Source organism: Bison bison, unplaced genomic scaffold (genome assembly GCF_000754665.1).
Source record: "Bison bison bison isolate TAMUID 2011002044 unplaced genomic scaffold, Bison_UMD1.0 scf7180017864145, whole genome shotgun sequence".
NCBI lineage: Eukaryota > Metazoa > Chordata > Mammalia > Artiodactyla > Bovidae > Bison > Bison bison.
Genome location: NW_011494717.1, coordinates 3285072 through 3302414, shown reverse-complemented (window position 1 = coordinate 3302414; position 17343 = coordinate 3285072). Strand labels below are relative to the sequence as shown.

General features: G+C 40.0%; 1 protein-coding gene across 1 annotated transcript in view; it reads left to right on the top strand.

Annotated features, from left to right (window-relative positions):
- LOC104989017 (chromosome unknown open reading frame, human C2orf43) overlaps window positions 1–17343 on the top strand; it is an 89083-nt gene that overhangs the window by 66860 nt on the left and 4880 nt on the right. The window contains exon 6 of the mRNA XM_010840536.1: window positions 5248–5330. Within this exon, the coding sequence (XP_010838838.1) occupies window positions 5248–5330 (83 nt within the window). The remainder of the gene's footprint in view (window positions 1–5247; window positions 5331–17343) is intronic.

Genomic DNA, 17343 nt, shown 5'->3' with positions numbered 1-17343 from the left:
CTTGCAGTGTTTGCACATTATGTAATGTCTGTGCTTCAGTAGAAATCTTACGGAAACAAACGGAGGAAGTTTGCCAGTCCAAGTGGTGGATAATAAATCCTGACCTATCTGGATAGAAACAGATTTTCTGTATCCTTTAGTTTATACACATATTTTTTTGTGGTAGTAAGGTCTGAAAAGTTCAAGGAACAAAACTATTCAGATATTTCAAATGCTGTTGTCCTTTTGGCAAAAATGGCAGTTCTTATAGGCTGAGAGTCTGTATTAGCCCTCTTTACCAGACTGAGTAAAACCTCCTTTCCTATCCAGCATTCAAGATAGAGTAGCCCTAATTCAGTTAGTGTGCTTCATAAACTTCACCATGTGTTCATCAATTCAATTTATGTAACTAGATTGTCTTGCATATTACTTTTAAAGAAAATTCATGGTTTTTTTTTTCCTTTAATTCTGTAATAGTTGCTACTATGTATTTTCTTTATAATAGATGTTCTTCTGTTTCATGAGAAATAGACTTCTCACTGAGACAGCTAAATTGGATTTTCTGATCAAAGCTAAAAGCAAATATATTTTAGCTTAGCAGTATCACAGGTCAAGATAATTAACATTTAAAAATATTCTAGAGTCTTTTTGTTAGTTAGACCAAATTGATGTCTTAATTCCTTTCATTTACCTAATTAGAAAAACATAGTGCAGACAAAGGGCATTCCTGGTGGATTTCATTACCTTTGTTGCATGCGTTCTTGTAAGAGACTTTTGTAATCTTTCCTTTCCTTAATCAATATGGAAGTAACTTTTAAAAGCATGTACAGTTATATGAACTGAAAACTATTCAATGAACTGCTGACACATAAGCTTCACTAAAGAATCACAAATTTCTTCTCAGAATATTTTTGACTTAATCCCAGAATAATATTTTGAATAAGACAAAACCAGACTCACATGTTACCTAGTCTCTCATTTTTGTGTGTAACTTAGGAAAATCCATTAAAAGCCAACTTCAGCTTTAATTATTCATGGAAGTTTAGCCTTAAATTCAGCAGAGAAGGAAAAAAATTTTGTGTGTGTGTGGTCAGTATTAGGATTAGGCAAAAGGTAATTAGATATGGTATTAGAATATCACCTCTGCTTTAGAATTAAATGACTCAGTGAAGGTTTTATTATTTTTTTCTATAGAAGTTTATGTGTGTGTGTGTGTGTGTGTATTTAAATTATCTACCCCTCTAAAAAGTTGTATTATTTTTTAAAAATCATATGCCTTGAATTGTGTGTTTTACTTTGATGAACTCTGTTACATTGATAAGAGTATCTGTTTACAAATCAGATCAACAAATACCTGCCAACTTGGCTTCCCCATGTCAGTGTCTAGACTCTCTTGTGACATCAGCTCTTGCTCTCCCTCAAGGATGGCAGTAGGTTTTTCCTCCTGACCCTCCCCCCAAACCTTCCCCTAAAAAGAAAAACACCAGCTCAGTCCCTACTCATTTATTTTATTTAACAGCCCTTACTGACACTTGCCATGAACCAAGGACCTGGATAATCACTGGAGAGAATAAATGAAATATAGCTGTTGAGATATATATATATATATAAAATCACCCTATTTTTACATTTACACCCTATATTTACATTTATATTTACATAGCATGGTAGAGTAAATCAGTGTGAGGAATTTTAATATATCACAGTTAAGACTGATATGAACACAGATGCAGGGCAGAAATAGTACCGAGAAAGGGAGAAACTAGTTCTACCTAGGTAAATAAGGGAGAAGACAAATGAATTCGGACTTGAAGATGACTTGGGAATTTTCCAGATGGACAAAATGGCATTAAGGTAGGTGATTAGGTTAATTAAACAGAAGGCAGCCTTCTGTTGTAGATCGTGTTTACTTGGAGAATTTAGTGATAGCGTTTAGCCTGTGACACGAATGTCCTATTGGTCTTCCGGTTTTAGCCCGCCTTCATTTCATTCCTTCGCCACTCCACTGTGAGTTGAAGTCCTGTAGTAATATTTAAACACTAAGAAGGTTTCAGAAGATGATGGTAGCAAATAAAATAGAACATTAGACTCAGTGAGGGTTTTTTACACCTGTATTTAGATTTGTTATGAAATGAAAGTAAGTAAGTACCATTCCTCTAAATCATTCTCTTCCCTTCATGTTTTGTTTCCATTACTGCTACTACTAGATATTTCCTTCACTGTGGTGCTTGAAACTCTGATTTCTGCTGGGTTTCCAGGAATGCTGTCGACAGTCATTGCCAGGAGAAATGTGTTTTCCCCTTAGGAAATTACACTTCTATCTGGTATTATTGTTTCTGACCACTGTGTTGTGTTACGAGCATTTCTGAGGGAAGAAAAGGATGGCTTCCTTGGAGCAGTTACTGGAAAGGAAACTTGTATTCTACTTTCTAAAAGCAAACAATGAAAAAGTGTACATAGATGGGAAATTACCTGGAAAAACAAAAATGAGAATAAAGGTGAAGTACATCCCCCATTGAAAATTTTGCTTTTTAGAAATATAAGATTCCTTACACGTTTTTTGAATTTTTATACATTTCACTAATTCAAGGATAACACTGCAGAAAAGTGCCTGAAACATAAAAATGTTTACCTCCATGAATGATCAGAAAGTAAACTCGCATGTAACTTCCACCCAGCTGAAGAATCACCATTGCCTGGATATCACAAGCCTCTTTTATGCCCCCTGCATATCCCAAGTCCACTCCTGAGCTCATTCAGGTTGTCAGCAGAATCTAGTTCACTTGGCATTTTGATTGTAGTCCCTGTCTTCTTGCTGGTTGTCAGCAAGGGGTCCCTCTCAGCTCCTTGAGGTTAGTTTCATATCCTTCTCACATGGGCTCCATCTTCAAACCAACAGCAGTGAGTTTTGTCCTCTTAGGACTTTGAATCTGCGACTTTCTCTTCTGCTGCTAGCCAGAGGGAACTCAGATTTTGAAGGACTCGTGTGATTAGGTCAGGCCCACTGGGATAATCTCCCTTAAAGTCATCTCCACTTTATAACATAACCTAGTCATGGGAGCAATATGTCATCTTACTCACAGGTTTCACCCACACTCAGAGGGGATTGATTATAAAAGGGCAAGGATTGTTTATGTCATCTGAGAATTCTGCCTACCAGAGACCACCTGTTTTCTGCTGTTCTGAAATGCCACCTTTGTCAAGAATTAAATAACCATATATGTGTAGTCATTTCTGGAAGAATTTATTTAGAATCAATATTATTTTTCTTTGAATGTCTTGTAGAATGGACCAACGAACTCATCTTGCCCTGGAGTTTTCTTTGTGGAGAGGCTTTTAAGTTACAAATTTAATTTCTTTAATAGATAGGAGAACTATTGAGGTTACCTATTGTCATGAATGCTTAGTCGCTCAGTCGTGTCTGACTCTTTGCAACCCCATGGACTGTAGCCAGCCAGGCTCCTCTGTCCATGGGATTTTTTTTCCAGGCAAGAATACTGGAGTGGGTTGCCATTTTCTCCTCCAAGGGATCTTGCCAACCCAGGGATCGAACCCATATCTCCCGCATTGCAGGTAGATTCTTAACTGCTGAGCCATCAGGGAAGCCCCTGTCTGTTGTCAAGTGAACTTCAAATTTGTGTCTGTGTACAGACTGTTTCATCTGAGTTTTTAAATTTCATGGCAAAGTCCACAAAATTACCCTAATTATCATTACTTTGCCAGCAAAGGTCCATCTAGTCAAGGCTATGGTTTTTCCAGTAGTCATATTTGGATGTGAGAGTTGGACTATAAAGATAGCTGAGTGCAGAACTGATGCTTTTGAACTGTGGTATTGGTGAAGACTCTTGAGAGTCCCTTGGACTGCAAGGAGATCCAACCAGTCAATCCTAAAGGAGAATAGTCCTCAGTGTTCATTGAAAGGACTAATGTTGAAGCTGAAACTCCAAAACTTCAGCCATCTGCTGCGAAGAGCTGACTCATTGAAAAGACCCTGATGCTGGGAAAGATTGAGGGCAGGAGGAGAACGGGATGACAGAGGATGAAATGGTTGGATGGCATCACCAACTCTGGGAGTTAGTGATGGACAGGGAGGCCTGGCGTGCTGTGGTCCATGGGGTTGCAAAGAGTTGGACATAACTGAGCGACTGAACTGAACTGATCCTTTTGATGTCTGTAGTATCTGAAGGGTTATCATTTCTCATTCCTGATATAGGTAATGTTTTATGTATTCTCACATTTTTTTTCTGAACAGTCTGGCTGTAGAGATTTATCAGTTTTATTGAACTTGTTTTTAGTTTCATTTAGTTTCTCATTTGTTTTTCTGGTCTCAATTTGATTAATTTCTGCTGTGAACTTTATTATTACTTTATTCTGCCTACTGACTGGAGTCAGACCAACTATCTTTTATATCAATATACACAAGTATGTTAAGTCCTATATTTAAGAGAGAGAGACTTTAAACTGTGTTTTTAAAAAGATCCATTTATGATTTCAAGAGACATACTTAAAATGACAAAAGAGTAAAAATAAAAGACAAATAGGAGGATGATGCCAAAAAGAAAGCAAACTAACAGTAATAACACCAACCAAAGTGGAATTCAAGGCACAGAGAATCAAATGAAAAGTTGTGTAGCAGTACCAGAAAGTCTTTACCACTGAGCTACCAGGGAAGCCCACAAATTTGGATTACCGTTGGCTTTCTTCCTCTTTTCCAGATATTTGTCATCTTGAAAATGGGAGTCACTCTACCTATTTTGCATATAATAGGTATAATAGGACTGACCTTCATTAACAACTAACTCTTCAAGATCATTTAAACCTATTTTAAAACAGACATTCTTTATAGTTGTGTCCTTTCTAAAAAAAGGTTACCAAGATGTTTTAATGTTTGCAACTGTGTGTGGTTTCCCTGGTATGCATGATTTAGCTGTTAAAATGTGTGGTTCTAATCCTTAAGTCATAAAAATACCTTGATCAGGTACAGTGATACACATCTGCTGTGATATCTGACATTAGGCCATCATACAGCTAAATGTTGCTGCTGAGAAAGCCAAGTGAAGGTAAGAGAGAGCCTTACATAGGGCATGCCCTTGTTTCCAGAGTCAGTGCATGTCACTGACTCACGCCTCTCTTGGCCTCACTGATATCTTCCATCACATAGCACTTGCCAAAAGAAAAGGGTGAAACAGGAATTGACTACAATTAATTTGACATTTGTGTTTGTTCTATATATTCTAAATGTTTGTCTTTTTTTTTTTTTTAATGTAGTTAACGCTGCCTACCTTGGGAGCCAAGAAATGAGGGAGGTAGTGAAGAGAGATGACGAAACCATCAAAGAACATTTACCTAAGGTAATCACTTTAGTGCGGCAGTACTTACTGTGGATGAAAGGCTAGAGTTGGTTAGAATTTATAAGACCTCAAGAGTTTGTAAATTTCAGATCATGTTCTAGTTAACGTTAATGTAGTCCTTGAAAGTTGCATAGAAAGTAAGTAAAGCTGACTGCATAGTTACTTAAATATGTTTTACCACCTGTTTTTGTTGGGTTTATTTTTAGAATTAATACTTTTCTCTAGAGCTCTGTACTGAAAAGACTCACAATAATATTTATGGGAAAAAAAAGTTATTTTAAAATATAAGTGAAACATTGGAAAAGAACGGACATTCCTGTGATCTGATGACTCGGTGAGCCCGTCTTTCTTATTCTCCAATGCACTAGTGTAGGAATGCCCAGTTCTGACATCAAGACCAGTTTTCTATATAAGCAGGTGCAGAAAGGGAACGATTGAAATAGTTAGCACTTTTAAGTTGCTGCTGTAAGTGATAAAACCTTAATACAAGCGTATTTGGAAGTACCAGTTTCTGAAACTGTGAGGGGCCATGGTTTAGGATGTGTCAAGCACCCTAGAATTTAGGTGGCCCTGGTACTCCCATGGCAGCGTTTACCTGTCTGTCCATTCTGAATAGGATAGAGTTGTGCCATCTAACATGGTAGCCACTAGCCACATGGGGTTTATTCGTGGCTCCTCTGAATTGACCTGTGCCATAAGTATAAAATACACATTGGATTTTAGAAACTTAGTACCAAAAAAAAAAGTAAAATATTTCATTAACATTTATGTATTAAGTACATGTTGAAAATGGTAATATTTTAGATACATTGGGTTAAATAATATATTGGATTGGCCAAAAATTTTGTTCAGATTTTTCCATGTGATGTCACAGAAAAAGCCAAATGAACATTTTGGCTAATCCAATATATTATTAAAAGTAATTTCATCCATTCCTTTATATGATACTTTTAAAAATGTAGTTATTAGAAAATACACTAAACATTTTTTTTTTAATATAGTTAACGAGTTTTTTTGGTAATTACCTGCGTGCCTTTGTATTTCTGTTGGACTGTGCTAATATAGAACTTTGTAGTCAGTGCTGAACTGTGACATCTGCTGGATGCAATGAAATGAGCCCCACTGAGTGACCAACTCTTACAGGGCCCAGGAACCTACAATCTGCAAGTAAAATCTTAGATACCCTGCTGTGTTTAGAATCTTTGAGACATTTGACTTAAACTTGCCTACAGTTAATTCATATTTCTATAACCTCACAATAAAGTTATCTCAAAGCAAGAAATGTGTATGTTCTTAAAAAATATTTTTAGAATATTGATCTATCATAGCTTCACCCAGAAAGGACTTTTGAAAGTGCCAGTCTGTTTGTCTTATGACCACAGTGGTCATCATATTTCTAAAATAGCAGTTGGCTGGAGATTGAAATTTTGAACACAGAGAATACCCTCACTAGCTGAGTGGGGAGGTTGGGGCCTCATAGGGACCCACTTTCCAGGGCTTGCAACTGTTTCAGTCCCTGATGTCTGTGAAAATGCAAGAAAAACAGTATTTTATTTTTTAGTTAAATTACAAGTAAATGTGTTTCAAAGCCTCATTTAAGTTCGCAAGGCTGGAAGTTGATAAAAACAGCTCAATTCCCAGTTAAGAAGATTGGCAGATGCTCATTTGACACTTGCTGAGTGACTAGACCCATCATGTGTCATATTCTGTCTTACCACCTGTGGAAGCCAGCTGCTGCGAAGTATTCATCATGCCTGGATTCTGTTTGTATGTTGTGCTCAGAGAGAGGTCAAAGGAAGGTGCTAACTTATTCCTGTCCCAAGTTAAATCCATATGCAAGTGTAATCATTCCCAGATAGAGGGCAGCTCATGGTAACGGTGTCGGGACTGTACTTTGCAGAAACTTTTGTGGGAGAAATATGGAGGTATATGGTAGATGGCAGGCATTTCAAGGTTAATGTTAACACACAGTCACAGGGCTAAACCTTTCCAGCTAGAGGGAATGGTTTTATTTTGTTTTTAAGATAGCATTGAATGTATTCATGAAACTTGGGAAAGCAAGGCACGTTTAGTTTAATGATGCAAAACTACCCGCAGTTAATTGACAACCCTCGCTCCTAGCCACATTTGAATTCTCCCCCAGAATAATACAGTTCCAATTGCTAAGTGAAACAAGGTATAAAAAGACAGGAAGTTTATTGCAATTTTTTGTTTCTGTAATGAAAAAAAAGGGAAACATGCTGTAATTTAATATTGGTAAAAAGTTGAATCAACATATGTCCCAGTCTACTTGAGAAAGTAAAGAAACAAAAGGGCACACGGTTCTAGCAAAATAGTGGGCATTTCCCCATGCCTTCCAAATCAGTTCCCAAGACTAGACATATCCCTATTTTATTTTTTTTTAATGTTTATTTATTTATTTGGCTGCATCAGATCTTAGTTGCAACGCTTGGCAGGATCCTTCATTGCAACATGTAGACTCTGTTAGTTATGGCATATGGGCTTTAGTTGCTCCATGGCATGTGGGATCTTAGTTACCTGACCAAGCATCAAACCTGCATCCCCTGCATTGCAAGGTGGATTCCTAAGTGCTGAACCACCAGGGAAGTCCCCATATCCCTGTTTTAGGTAATTGTACAGATACTCTGTCCCATCTCAGCCCAAACATAAGCATTCAGAAATGTCTTTCCTGTTCAGGACTGCACATTGTGAGGATGTTTTGAGCCACACATTTTGTTGCAAAAATCATTCAATGTATCTGTTATTCAATTTTAAAACGGTTCTGGAAAATGTATCTTTGTGCCATCCAGGCAGGAAGCCACAGTCCTCTAAAAACAGTCACTCTACTGCCTCATGTGGATGGCCTTTGGATTCTTTCTCCTCTAGAACACTGCCATAATCAGCAGGCTTTGGATCTAAATTCAAACTTTTTACCACTGCATTTCCATGTGAAGAGAACTTTTTAATCTTCTTGAAGCTAATGGGCCTTTTTAACTCTGAAAGTCTCCAGAGCTGACTGTCTTCCTACTTTACAAGGTCTGGACACTTTCCACCCAGAGTCAGCAGCCTTCAGCACTACATACGATTGTTTCCTTTTCCTGAAGCAAAGATATCAGACTCAGTTGTCTCCAAAAGAGTGGAGCAGGGCCTGTGGCATCATAGGTTGTGTTCTTTCCTCACCTGACTAAACTCTACCTGCCCTTTAGGACTTGGCTCCACTGTCATCTTTAAGAGGCCTTCCCCAGCCCCAAGTTTTGCTTAGAAGTCCCTCCCCTCAGTGCCCCTGGCTCCATATGTAGAGTTATAACATCAAATTTCTTACATGGGATTTTTATGTTCCCACCCCCACACTCCTTGGAGGTTTTTCTCATCTCGGTGTCCATGTGGCCTAGCACAGTGCATCATGTTTGGTGAACAATCAGTTAATGTAGACTAGATGGATGGACAGTAAAGCTGTGAGAGTATAGATTCTAAGCCTTGTTTGTGCCACGGATCTCTCTGACTGTGTCATGGATAGACTCCTCAGAATAACATTTTTTTAAGTACATGAAGTATATTTTTTACCACAAAAAGTTATATTGAAGTATCACTATCCAAATACATTAAAAGCATATTTGTGATGTATTGTATGTGCATCTTTTCTAACAAAATAAATGAGATAATGCCATCAGTCAGAATTACTGTTGTAAATTTGTACTGATGTGCATAAAAACATTTAGTTTAGCTACAACCAGGGTACTGTAATTTGAAGATTTAAGTAATTTTATAGATGACAAACAATAGATATTTCTAATCCTTCTGAAATCATGGTTAGAGGTTAGCAAAAAAGGATGCATTCTTTTTCCTATCCAAGTTCACATTACCCTCTCCCTACAACTGCCACTGCATCTAACCATGAATGTGTGTGGACCTGTGGACCTCAGGTGAAGAAGCTTTGCTTTGAGGCCCTGGAGAAGGTTAGGCAACGTGGTGTTAACTCTGGCTTGGGCACTGGCCTGAAAATAGGAAGCCATGATGTGCTACACTAAAGAGACTATTTTGAGTTGTTGGGGAGTTGAAGGGTTTAAGAAGGAGGGTAATAATCAAGGTGATGTTCAAGAGGTTTGACAACCATATCCCTTAACCACTGACCCATCAGAACATACACCATCTGTGAACAAACAGTTAGTTCAGAGGTACCGGTTCATATCAGTTAGCCCAAGGAATGTGGCTACATTAACCAGTGAGGGGAATTATTTGGGAAAATGCATATCAGAATGTTGGAAAAGAATGAAATTTGAGGTGGGAAAATTGTTTAGAAGACTTTTATAAGAACTAAGGCAAGGGAGTTGGGGGTAAAGAGGGGGTTAGAATTTGGAAGGATCCAGGAAGTAGAATCAAAGACACTTAGCACTCATAGTTCATGAAAGCATGGAGATGGAGTAAGATTATTTTTCTGCATTTGGATTTTGTAACAAGATAGGGAATATGGGAGGAGAAGTGCCAGCAAGTTGCAGGAGCTGGTTGAGAAAGTAGTCCTTCCGGTCCTTTTGTTTGATATACCTGTGGGACATCCAGGGGACATGTGTCTGGCAGGTAGCTGGATATATGTGGATAGGAAGCCTAGAAGAGGAATCTGGGCTGAACTTTGGGAATGATAAGGATATTTTTGGAGTCATGAGCATGGGTAATAGTAACCCAAGGAAGTACGTAGAATGAGGAGAAAAGACATATAAAGGCTCATCCTTGGGGAACACAGCTAAAAAACTGGGAGGAAGAGAGGAGCTAATGACTAAGACGGGAGTGGAGGGGGGCAGGGAATGAGAGCCAGGATGGAGTAAACCAAAGCAAGAGCATCAACTGTACATTTTCGCCACCCCAGTCCCAATCCTTCTGGGAGCCCCCAGGGTATGCTCTGCATTATGAGGCACCTGGCGTCTGAGGCAAACAGGAGGTCAGCGTTCCCTCGCTCTGTCATTGTTCTCAACTACAAGGGGATGTATGTCTCGTTCACAGAAAAGTGAATTAGTGTTTGGTTTACAAACTTGAAGTTTTCATTTAAAACTCACTTAGGAGGGAAATTCTAAACTGCCGTGACCATCCTTGGCCTAGGCTCATGGAAACAGCTGGTGTGTGCTACTGCCAGACGGAATTCGAGCATCACTATCAGTCAATAGGGCTCTGAAATCGTTCCCAGCAAGAGCACACGAGACGCTGCTTTCTGACCACGGTGGGCAGCGGTGGGAGGACTGCCTGCAAATGGGGCTGCCCCTGCCTCCAGAGGGCCAGCCTGGGGCCACGGTGTGGTTGGGAAAGGGGCAGAGGGTCCTCAGGAACAGGGACCCGCCTCTGCTACACTCGCCCCCTCCTGCTTAACCCGCCCGACCCCGGAGACGCATGTTGCCTTTGGGAACAGACCTGGGCATGCAAATCCTTCGGACACGCCCACGTCCCGCTTAGCTGAGCATAGGACGCGCTCCCTGGACCCCGCTAACCAAGACTGCCTTTCCGCCAGCCTCGGCCTGAAACTGTTAGTTATGCCTGTTCAATCTGAAACTTGTTCAGAATACCATAATCATCCTGGAAATAGATAGTCTGTTTGGGTCTCAGTCATTTGGACCTGGAGACCTCCATCTGAAGCACTTTTGTGTCAGCACATCCTGGACTTTTCTGGCGGAGTTTTCTAGAGGAGCGTGATCCAGAGGAGGACGAGCGTATCGGAAGCAGAGCCCTGAGAGTCACTGCCTGAGGTTCACGCTCCACCTCTGCCGCTTGCTTACTTAAGTGACCTTGGTTAAGTTATTGGACTTCACTGTGTCCCCTTTTTTTCATCATAATATGGTTTAATAATAGTATCTATTCTCATACAGTTGTTTCAAACCTGTAATGCTACATATAATTCATATAAATACCTTGCAAGAGTATCTAGCATATACTAAGCATTGAACAAAAGTTTATTATTATTATAGTTAGTCATATCCTAGGTATGCCTCTGAGTACTTTAAAAAGACTTTGCCTAACTTTTCCTCTCCCTACCCACCCTCTTCAGGGCTTCCCTGATAGCTCAGTTGGTAAGGAATCCTCCTGCAATGCAGGAGACCCCGGTTCAATTCCTGGGTTGGGAAGGTCCCCTGGAGAAGGGATAGGCTACCCACTACAGTATTCTTGGGCTTCCCTTGTGGCTCAGCTGGTAAGAATCCACCTGCAATGCAGGAGACCTGGGTCCAATCCCAACCTGGGTTGGGAAGATGCCCTGGAGGAGGGAAAGGCTACCCACTCCAGTATTCTGACCTGGAAAATTCCATGGACTGTGTATAGTCCATGGGGCCACAGAGTCAGACATGACTGAGCGACTTCCACTTTCACCCACCCCTTCAGATGTTTTCATTCTTTAATGAAAGATTTTCGTGATATTAAATACATAGCCAGTCCCATTCTGGCCACTTCTTCCTATAAGATGGCTAAGGGAGGTGTTGTATGGGAGCAGCAGTGAAGGAGAACACAGCGTTACTTCATCCTCACCAGAACCTCCAGTACCCTGGCGCCGAGAGTTCAGGTAAGCTGGCCTCGGCCGCTGCTCTCCGTTAGTTAAGCAAGACCCTTCTCATCTGCCGGTTTCCTGAGGCGTATAACCAAGGAGAAACAGACACACAGGGAGATAAGTTTGCTGCTGGTGCCGCAAGCTCTGTTGCTTCACCAGAGGAAGATAGACGCCTTGGGTCAGCTCCTCACTCCAGTCCCACGTAAGGAAGAGATGGAACTAGATATCGATGCCCCAGTGACTTCCACTTGGGAACGAGCAGGTTCTGGCCCTTTACACTTGAGTCGTGCAGAGAGGAGAGAGCCCCACTTTGCAGGGCTTTCGATGCGTGATTTTTCCAGTTTCTTGGAGAGTGGCCCAGTCTATAACCCGCTTGGACCTCCTCCAGTGCCTGCAGGGGGAGCAGGGCTCAGTGCTCCTGAAGGATCGTGTGTTCACCTCTGTCCTCGGCCACATTTTTTAATCTTCAGGGATTTTAATTCTCTTTTTTTTTTAAGAATGATAATTGATCCAGTTCTAGATGAAGGAAAGAAAGGAAACAAGGTAAATTGGACAATGGATTTTCTAAACTCTCTCCCTTTCTTCGGCAGTTGTTCAGGTTCTTAAAAACGGTTGCTCAGCCTCTTATACAGTGAAATAAGTCAGAAGAGGAAAACAAGGATTGTCTATTCATGCATATATATGGAATCTAAAAAAATGGTACTGATGAACCTAGGAGAGAATAGACTTATGGCCACAGCAGGGAAAGGTGAGGGTGGGATGAACTGAGAAAGTAGCATTGACATATATACACTATCACATGTGAAATAGATAGCTGGTGGGAAGCTGTGGTATAACACAGGGAGCCCAGCCTGGCACTCTGTGATGACCTAGAGGGGTGAGATGGGGGGAGGCGAGGGAGGCTCAAGAGAGAGGGGGTATGTGTATATATATATAAATAATTATGAGTGATTTGCATTCTTGTATGGCAGAAACCAACACAATATTTAAGCAATTTTCCACCAATTAAAAAAAATTTTTTAATGATTGCTCAGAAAGACTACAGTGAATTAGTTAAAGTTTTGTGATTGTTATTCTTCTGTTCCCAAGAGGGATGGGATTTTTAAGTAACTGAAAGGAGATGCTTGTATTACAAAATAGGTTTCCTTTACCGTTGCAGGGTCAAGGTTTAGGTGTCTGACTTTGGGGGAAGGATAGAAAGAGGAGCCTGTTGCTCTTGTCCAGCTTAGAAAGACAGAATTTGGATAGATTTTTTTCCTGATTTTATTGAGATAGAATTGACACATAACATTGTATTAAAGTGTACAACATAATGATGTAATATATGTATATATTGCACAATGATTATCACAGGTTTCGTTAACATCCATTACCTTAATTACAATTTTTTTCTTGGGATGAGAACTTTTAATGTCTACTCTCTTACTGACTTTCAAATATACAGTATAGTGTGAACTGTAGTCACCATGCTGTACATTACATCCCCACAACTTGTTTGTCTTATAACTGGAAGTTTATAGCTTTTGACAACCTTCACCCATTTCCTTCACCTCCTAACCTTTTCAGACTCCACATATAAGTGAGATCATACAATATTTGTCTTTCTATGTCTGATTTCACTCAGCATAATACTCTCAGGATGCATCCATATTGTCACAAATGGCAGGATTTCCTTCTTTATTTATAGCTGAATAATATTTATCACCAGAGATTTGTGTGTATGGCTTTTCTTTGTGTTTAATATCTTAAGTGTTGATATATCATTGACAGTGATTTTTGTTAGTTATTAGTTAAATATATAAACTTGTGTCATAAGGTGGTTTTTAGTATGTCTTCTGTTCTTACAATAATCCCTCTAGTAGTAATGCATAAAAGCCATTAACTCCATGTGTACTAAAACAAAACTTTGCTGCATCCCTCAGGTCAGAAGTCAGGTTTTCCTCCTACAGCGCTTTGTTCGTGCCTCTTTCTACCTGTTATGTTCAAGGGCAGCTTGTACCTGCCTGCGTTCTTCCCTACTCTGGAGCTTCTCTAAGGCAGAGCTGTCTTACTTCTGAATTTCAACCACTTAGCCAGTGCCAGGTGGAATATAAATTTAGAGTCATTTTGGGTGGAAATGCTGTGAATCTGTCAGATTCAGCAGCAAAAAGTGAAAAGAAAAAAATACATGATGAGAAAAGACAACTGTGGCTCCTATATGAGGGCAAGCTTCAACATTCACAGGGACATTTTAGCAGGGACATATCTCCTTAGGGGCAATAGAAGAGTTAAAGAAAATATGTCTGTGAGTTCAGAAATGATAGTAACCATAATTCCACCTTATTGTGGAAGGTACCCAGAGAAAAGCAAAAGCACAGTCCTAGACAATCAGAATCTAGAATTGAGAAAATTAAACTTTCTATTTAATAGAGAAATGATTACTTAACATAACAATTTAGAAATACAATAATTTCTATCTCTAATAATGAAGATGGGAGATAATAATGTATACTCTTGAACAATTCCCATGCATATCAAAGCAAGTGCCAAGGAGAAATACTATAGGAAATAATGTGTTTTCTTGTAATTGTTTGATTTAAACATCCTACTGATAGCCTGAGATTTCTTAGTTAACAGTTCCAGTATTCTCACAGTGGTAATCACCCCCATGGCATGCAGCACCCTAGAAGAACTTCATAGACTTAACCATCACATTCAGTTAGTTTTCATAACCAGTTTAAGATTTCTCAGTCTTCAGGTTTGTGTTTTCATACCATTGTTCTGTTTATTCTTAATCGTAAACAGTGATATAAGGTTCTGACTAGTAATGCTCTCTCTGGATTTATAACTGAATTTTTCATTGGGTTATATTCACTAATTGTTTCAACTTAAGCACATTGTCTCACTAAGCCTAAATTTCCTTTTCTGTAAAATAGGATTAAAATACCTTCTTCAGAATATTATTGTAAGAACTCAGTGAACACAAAACTTAACATAGAGCCTGGCAAATTATTCTCAGTTTTCTTCAGGACATCATTACTTGTTGCGATTCATTTTTACATATCAGTGTATCAATAGTAATGGTATACACTCTTAACCACTATGCTTTGGTGTCTGGTTATTTCTTTCTTTCTACTTCACCTGTCCTTCCCCATCCCCCAGTACTACCTTCACACACCCCATACTTTTCCAGTTTCCTGTTTAGGGCTACAGGTGCAGAGTCCTCTGTTCAGATCTATTGCCTGTGACTTAAAATCCAGAGGGAACAGGAAGTATCTTGAGCCAATGTATGTAAAGGCATTAGAAATGACCATGTGTTTGACTTACAAGCCAAGATTTTCTTACAGAACCCTTCATTGAATACAGCCTGAAGAAGAACTTAAAAAACAAAAACACCTTGTCCCACTTTCACTTAGAAATGTAACCAGATACAGCCCCTGTCAAAATAATTATAGTCATGGAGGACTGAGAGATAAAATCAAATGAACGTATGAGGAATCTGTGATCCTCATTGTTAACGCTGTCTTCAACACTGACATCACTTTGTGTTGAGGTTCCTAGTACATGCTTGGGACAGTGCTTGCTCCATAACTACTTGGCCAGGACTTGTCTCTTGATACCTGATGGTAGGTGTATGTCCCTGTAATCCGTATTTATTATTCCTGCTCAACTGTCTGACACCTTCATGCATGAGGAAAGAGATGGTGTTTCCCCAGTGCTGGACTTCTCAGTGGAGACATTTAAAGTTATGATTGCCTCACTGAAAAGTAAATGCATCATAGAAATAGTCTTTGAAGAGTTAGTTAGGTGGAAAGCAAATAGCAGGTGCCACTGTGATGCTGTCCTCCTTGTCAGAGACTTCACTGGGAGCAATCTTTTTTGCCTTGCTTTCTTTCTCACTAACCCTTTTGGTTTAGGGTTTTTCACACAACCTCACCACCATAGCCTGCATTGGCATTAGGAATCCCAAAGTACTCTTCTTGGTGAGAGAAGAGAACACTCTGGAGCAGAGGAATAGACAGCCCTGATGGCCACGAACCCAAGCCTGAATTTTCCAGATTTTTTAACACAGTATGTTTCATACTCTGAGGAAGTGCTGAACAACTGTGCATAATGACTGTTCCAGATGCTGTTTCCTGTATATAATTTAAAGCATTCTTGGTGCTAAGAGTAGGGAGTGGTTTAGAGAGAACCTGAAGTTATTGGCCGTTATTGGTAGATCATTAATGCCTGCAGACAGCTTGTACTCCCAACAGTATTTCAAGGGGAAGCTATGGTAGGGTGGCTGCTGAGAAATTTTGAGGAACTTATTTGTCCACAGCCAGCCAGAATCATCACCCACTGGTTGTGAAGTTGCAGCATTTTAGAGCCACAAAGAGACCAGCACCAGGGAAAAAGAACCTGGCAACTCTTGTTCTCTAGGAAACAAAAGCAACTTCATACTCTGCTAAGAATCCTGGCAAAATGAATTCTGGTTTTGGTACTTTGGCATGCCCAGAAATGGTCATAGTGAGAAAAATAAGAGAATAAGAAGTATAAGTTAAGTGAGAAATCTATGAGCCATAGATCCTTTGCAGCTTTCAAGACTAAATCCCAGGTGACAGCCAGAAGAATCTCTATGAAGTGATTCAGAATAAGTCTACAATTCAAGGTTGAGTTGTTAGTAATTGACTCTCTGGAGTACTACATTAAATATTCTCCCCTTTAAAGTGTTTTTTAATTAACCATCTCTTTGAATGTTGGTTATGTCATAATGTTACTATACTAAAGGCTGGTATTTTTATAAGATTGACTTCACCTCTCCTTATTCCGATAATGGATTTAATGGTCCGAGGAGAAAATTAACCCAGTGGGCACTAACACTTATTTCCCGTATCCTCCTCCCACCTCTACTGGATCCCCTCCAGAGGTAAGTTTCCTACCACACAGACTCAGTCATGTCACTTCATTGTGTGAAGTCTTTTGTTAGCTCCTGTGGACTTCAGAACAAGATGCAGCCTCCTTAATGGGGCTCAGAGGCTGTTGAGGACTTCGTTTCTCTCCACCTCCTCTCCCACCACTGTGTTCTAACCACTTCTAATCACTTCCAGTTTCCGTGTGCCGTGCTCCTTCATACTTTTTATCTGCTCGGTATGCTCTGCACAGTGTGCCTCCCCGCCCCAGGTTGAAGACTCAGCTTGGGCATCAGTGCCCTGGGGAACCTTTCCTGCCCACTGGTTCCCACCAGATGCCCTCATCCGGGCCACTCACCTTGTGTGCGGTGCCTCCAGTCCTTCCTAACCCAGAGACTGCGTTTCGTTATCTGTTTTCCAGGTTCCTAGTGCAGAGAAGATGCTCAGTCAGTATTTGCCTGACAGATGAATGATTAAGCATTTGAATGAGTGAGCAAATTTGGTGTGTTGTGGAAATATAAGTGACTGTAACTAGCCACTAGTTAAGAGCTAGAGGCAGGCATAACTCTTTTTTTTCAGTGATGACAGATGTCAGAGGGGCCAAAAAATTAGGGTGGGTGGG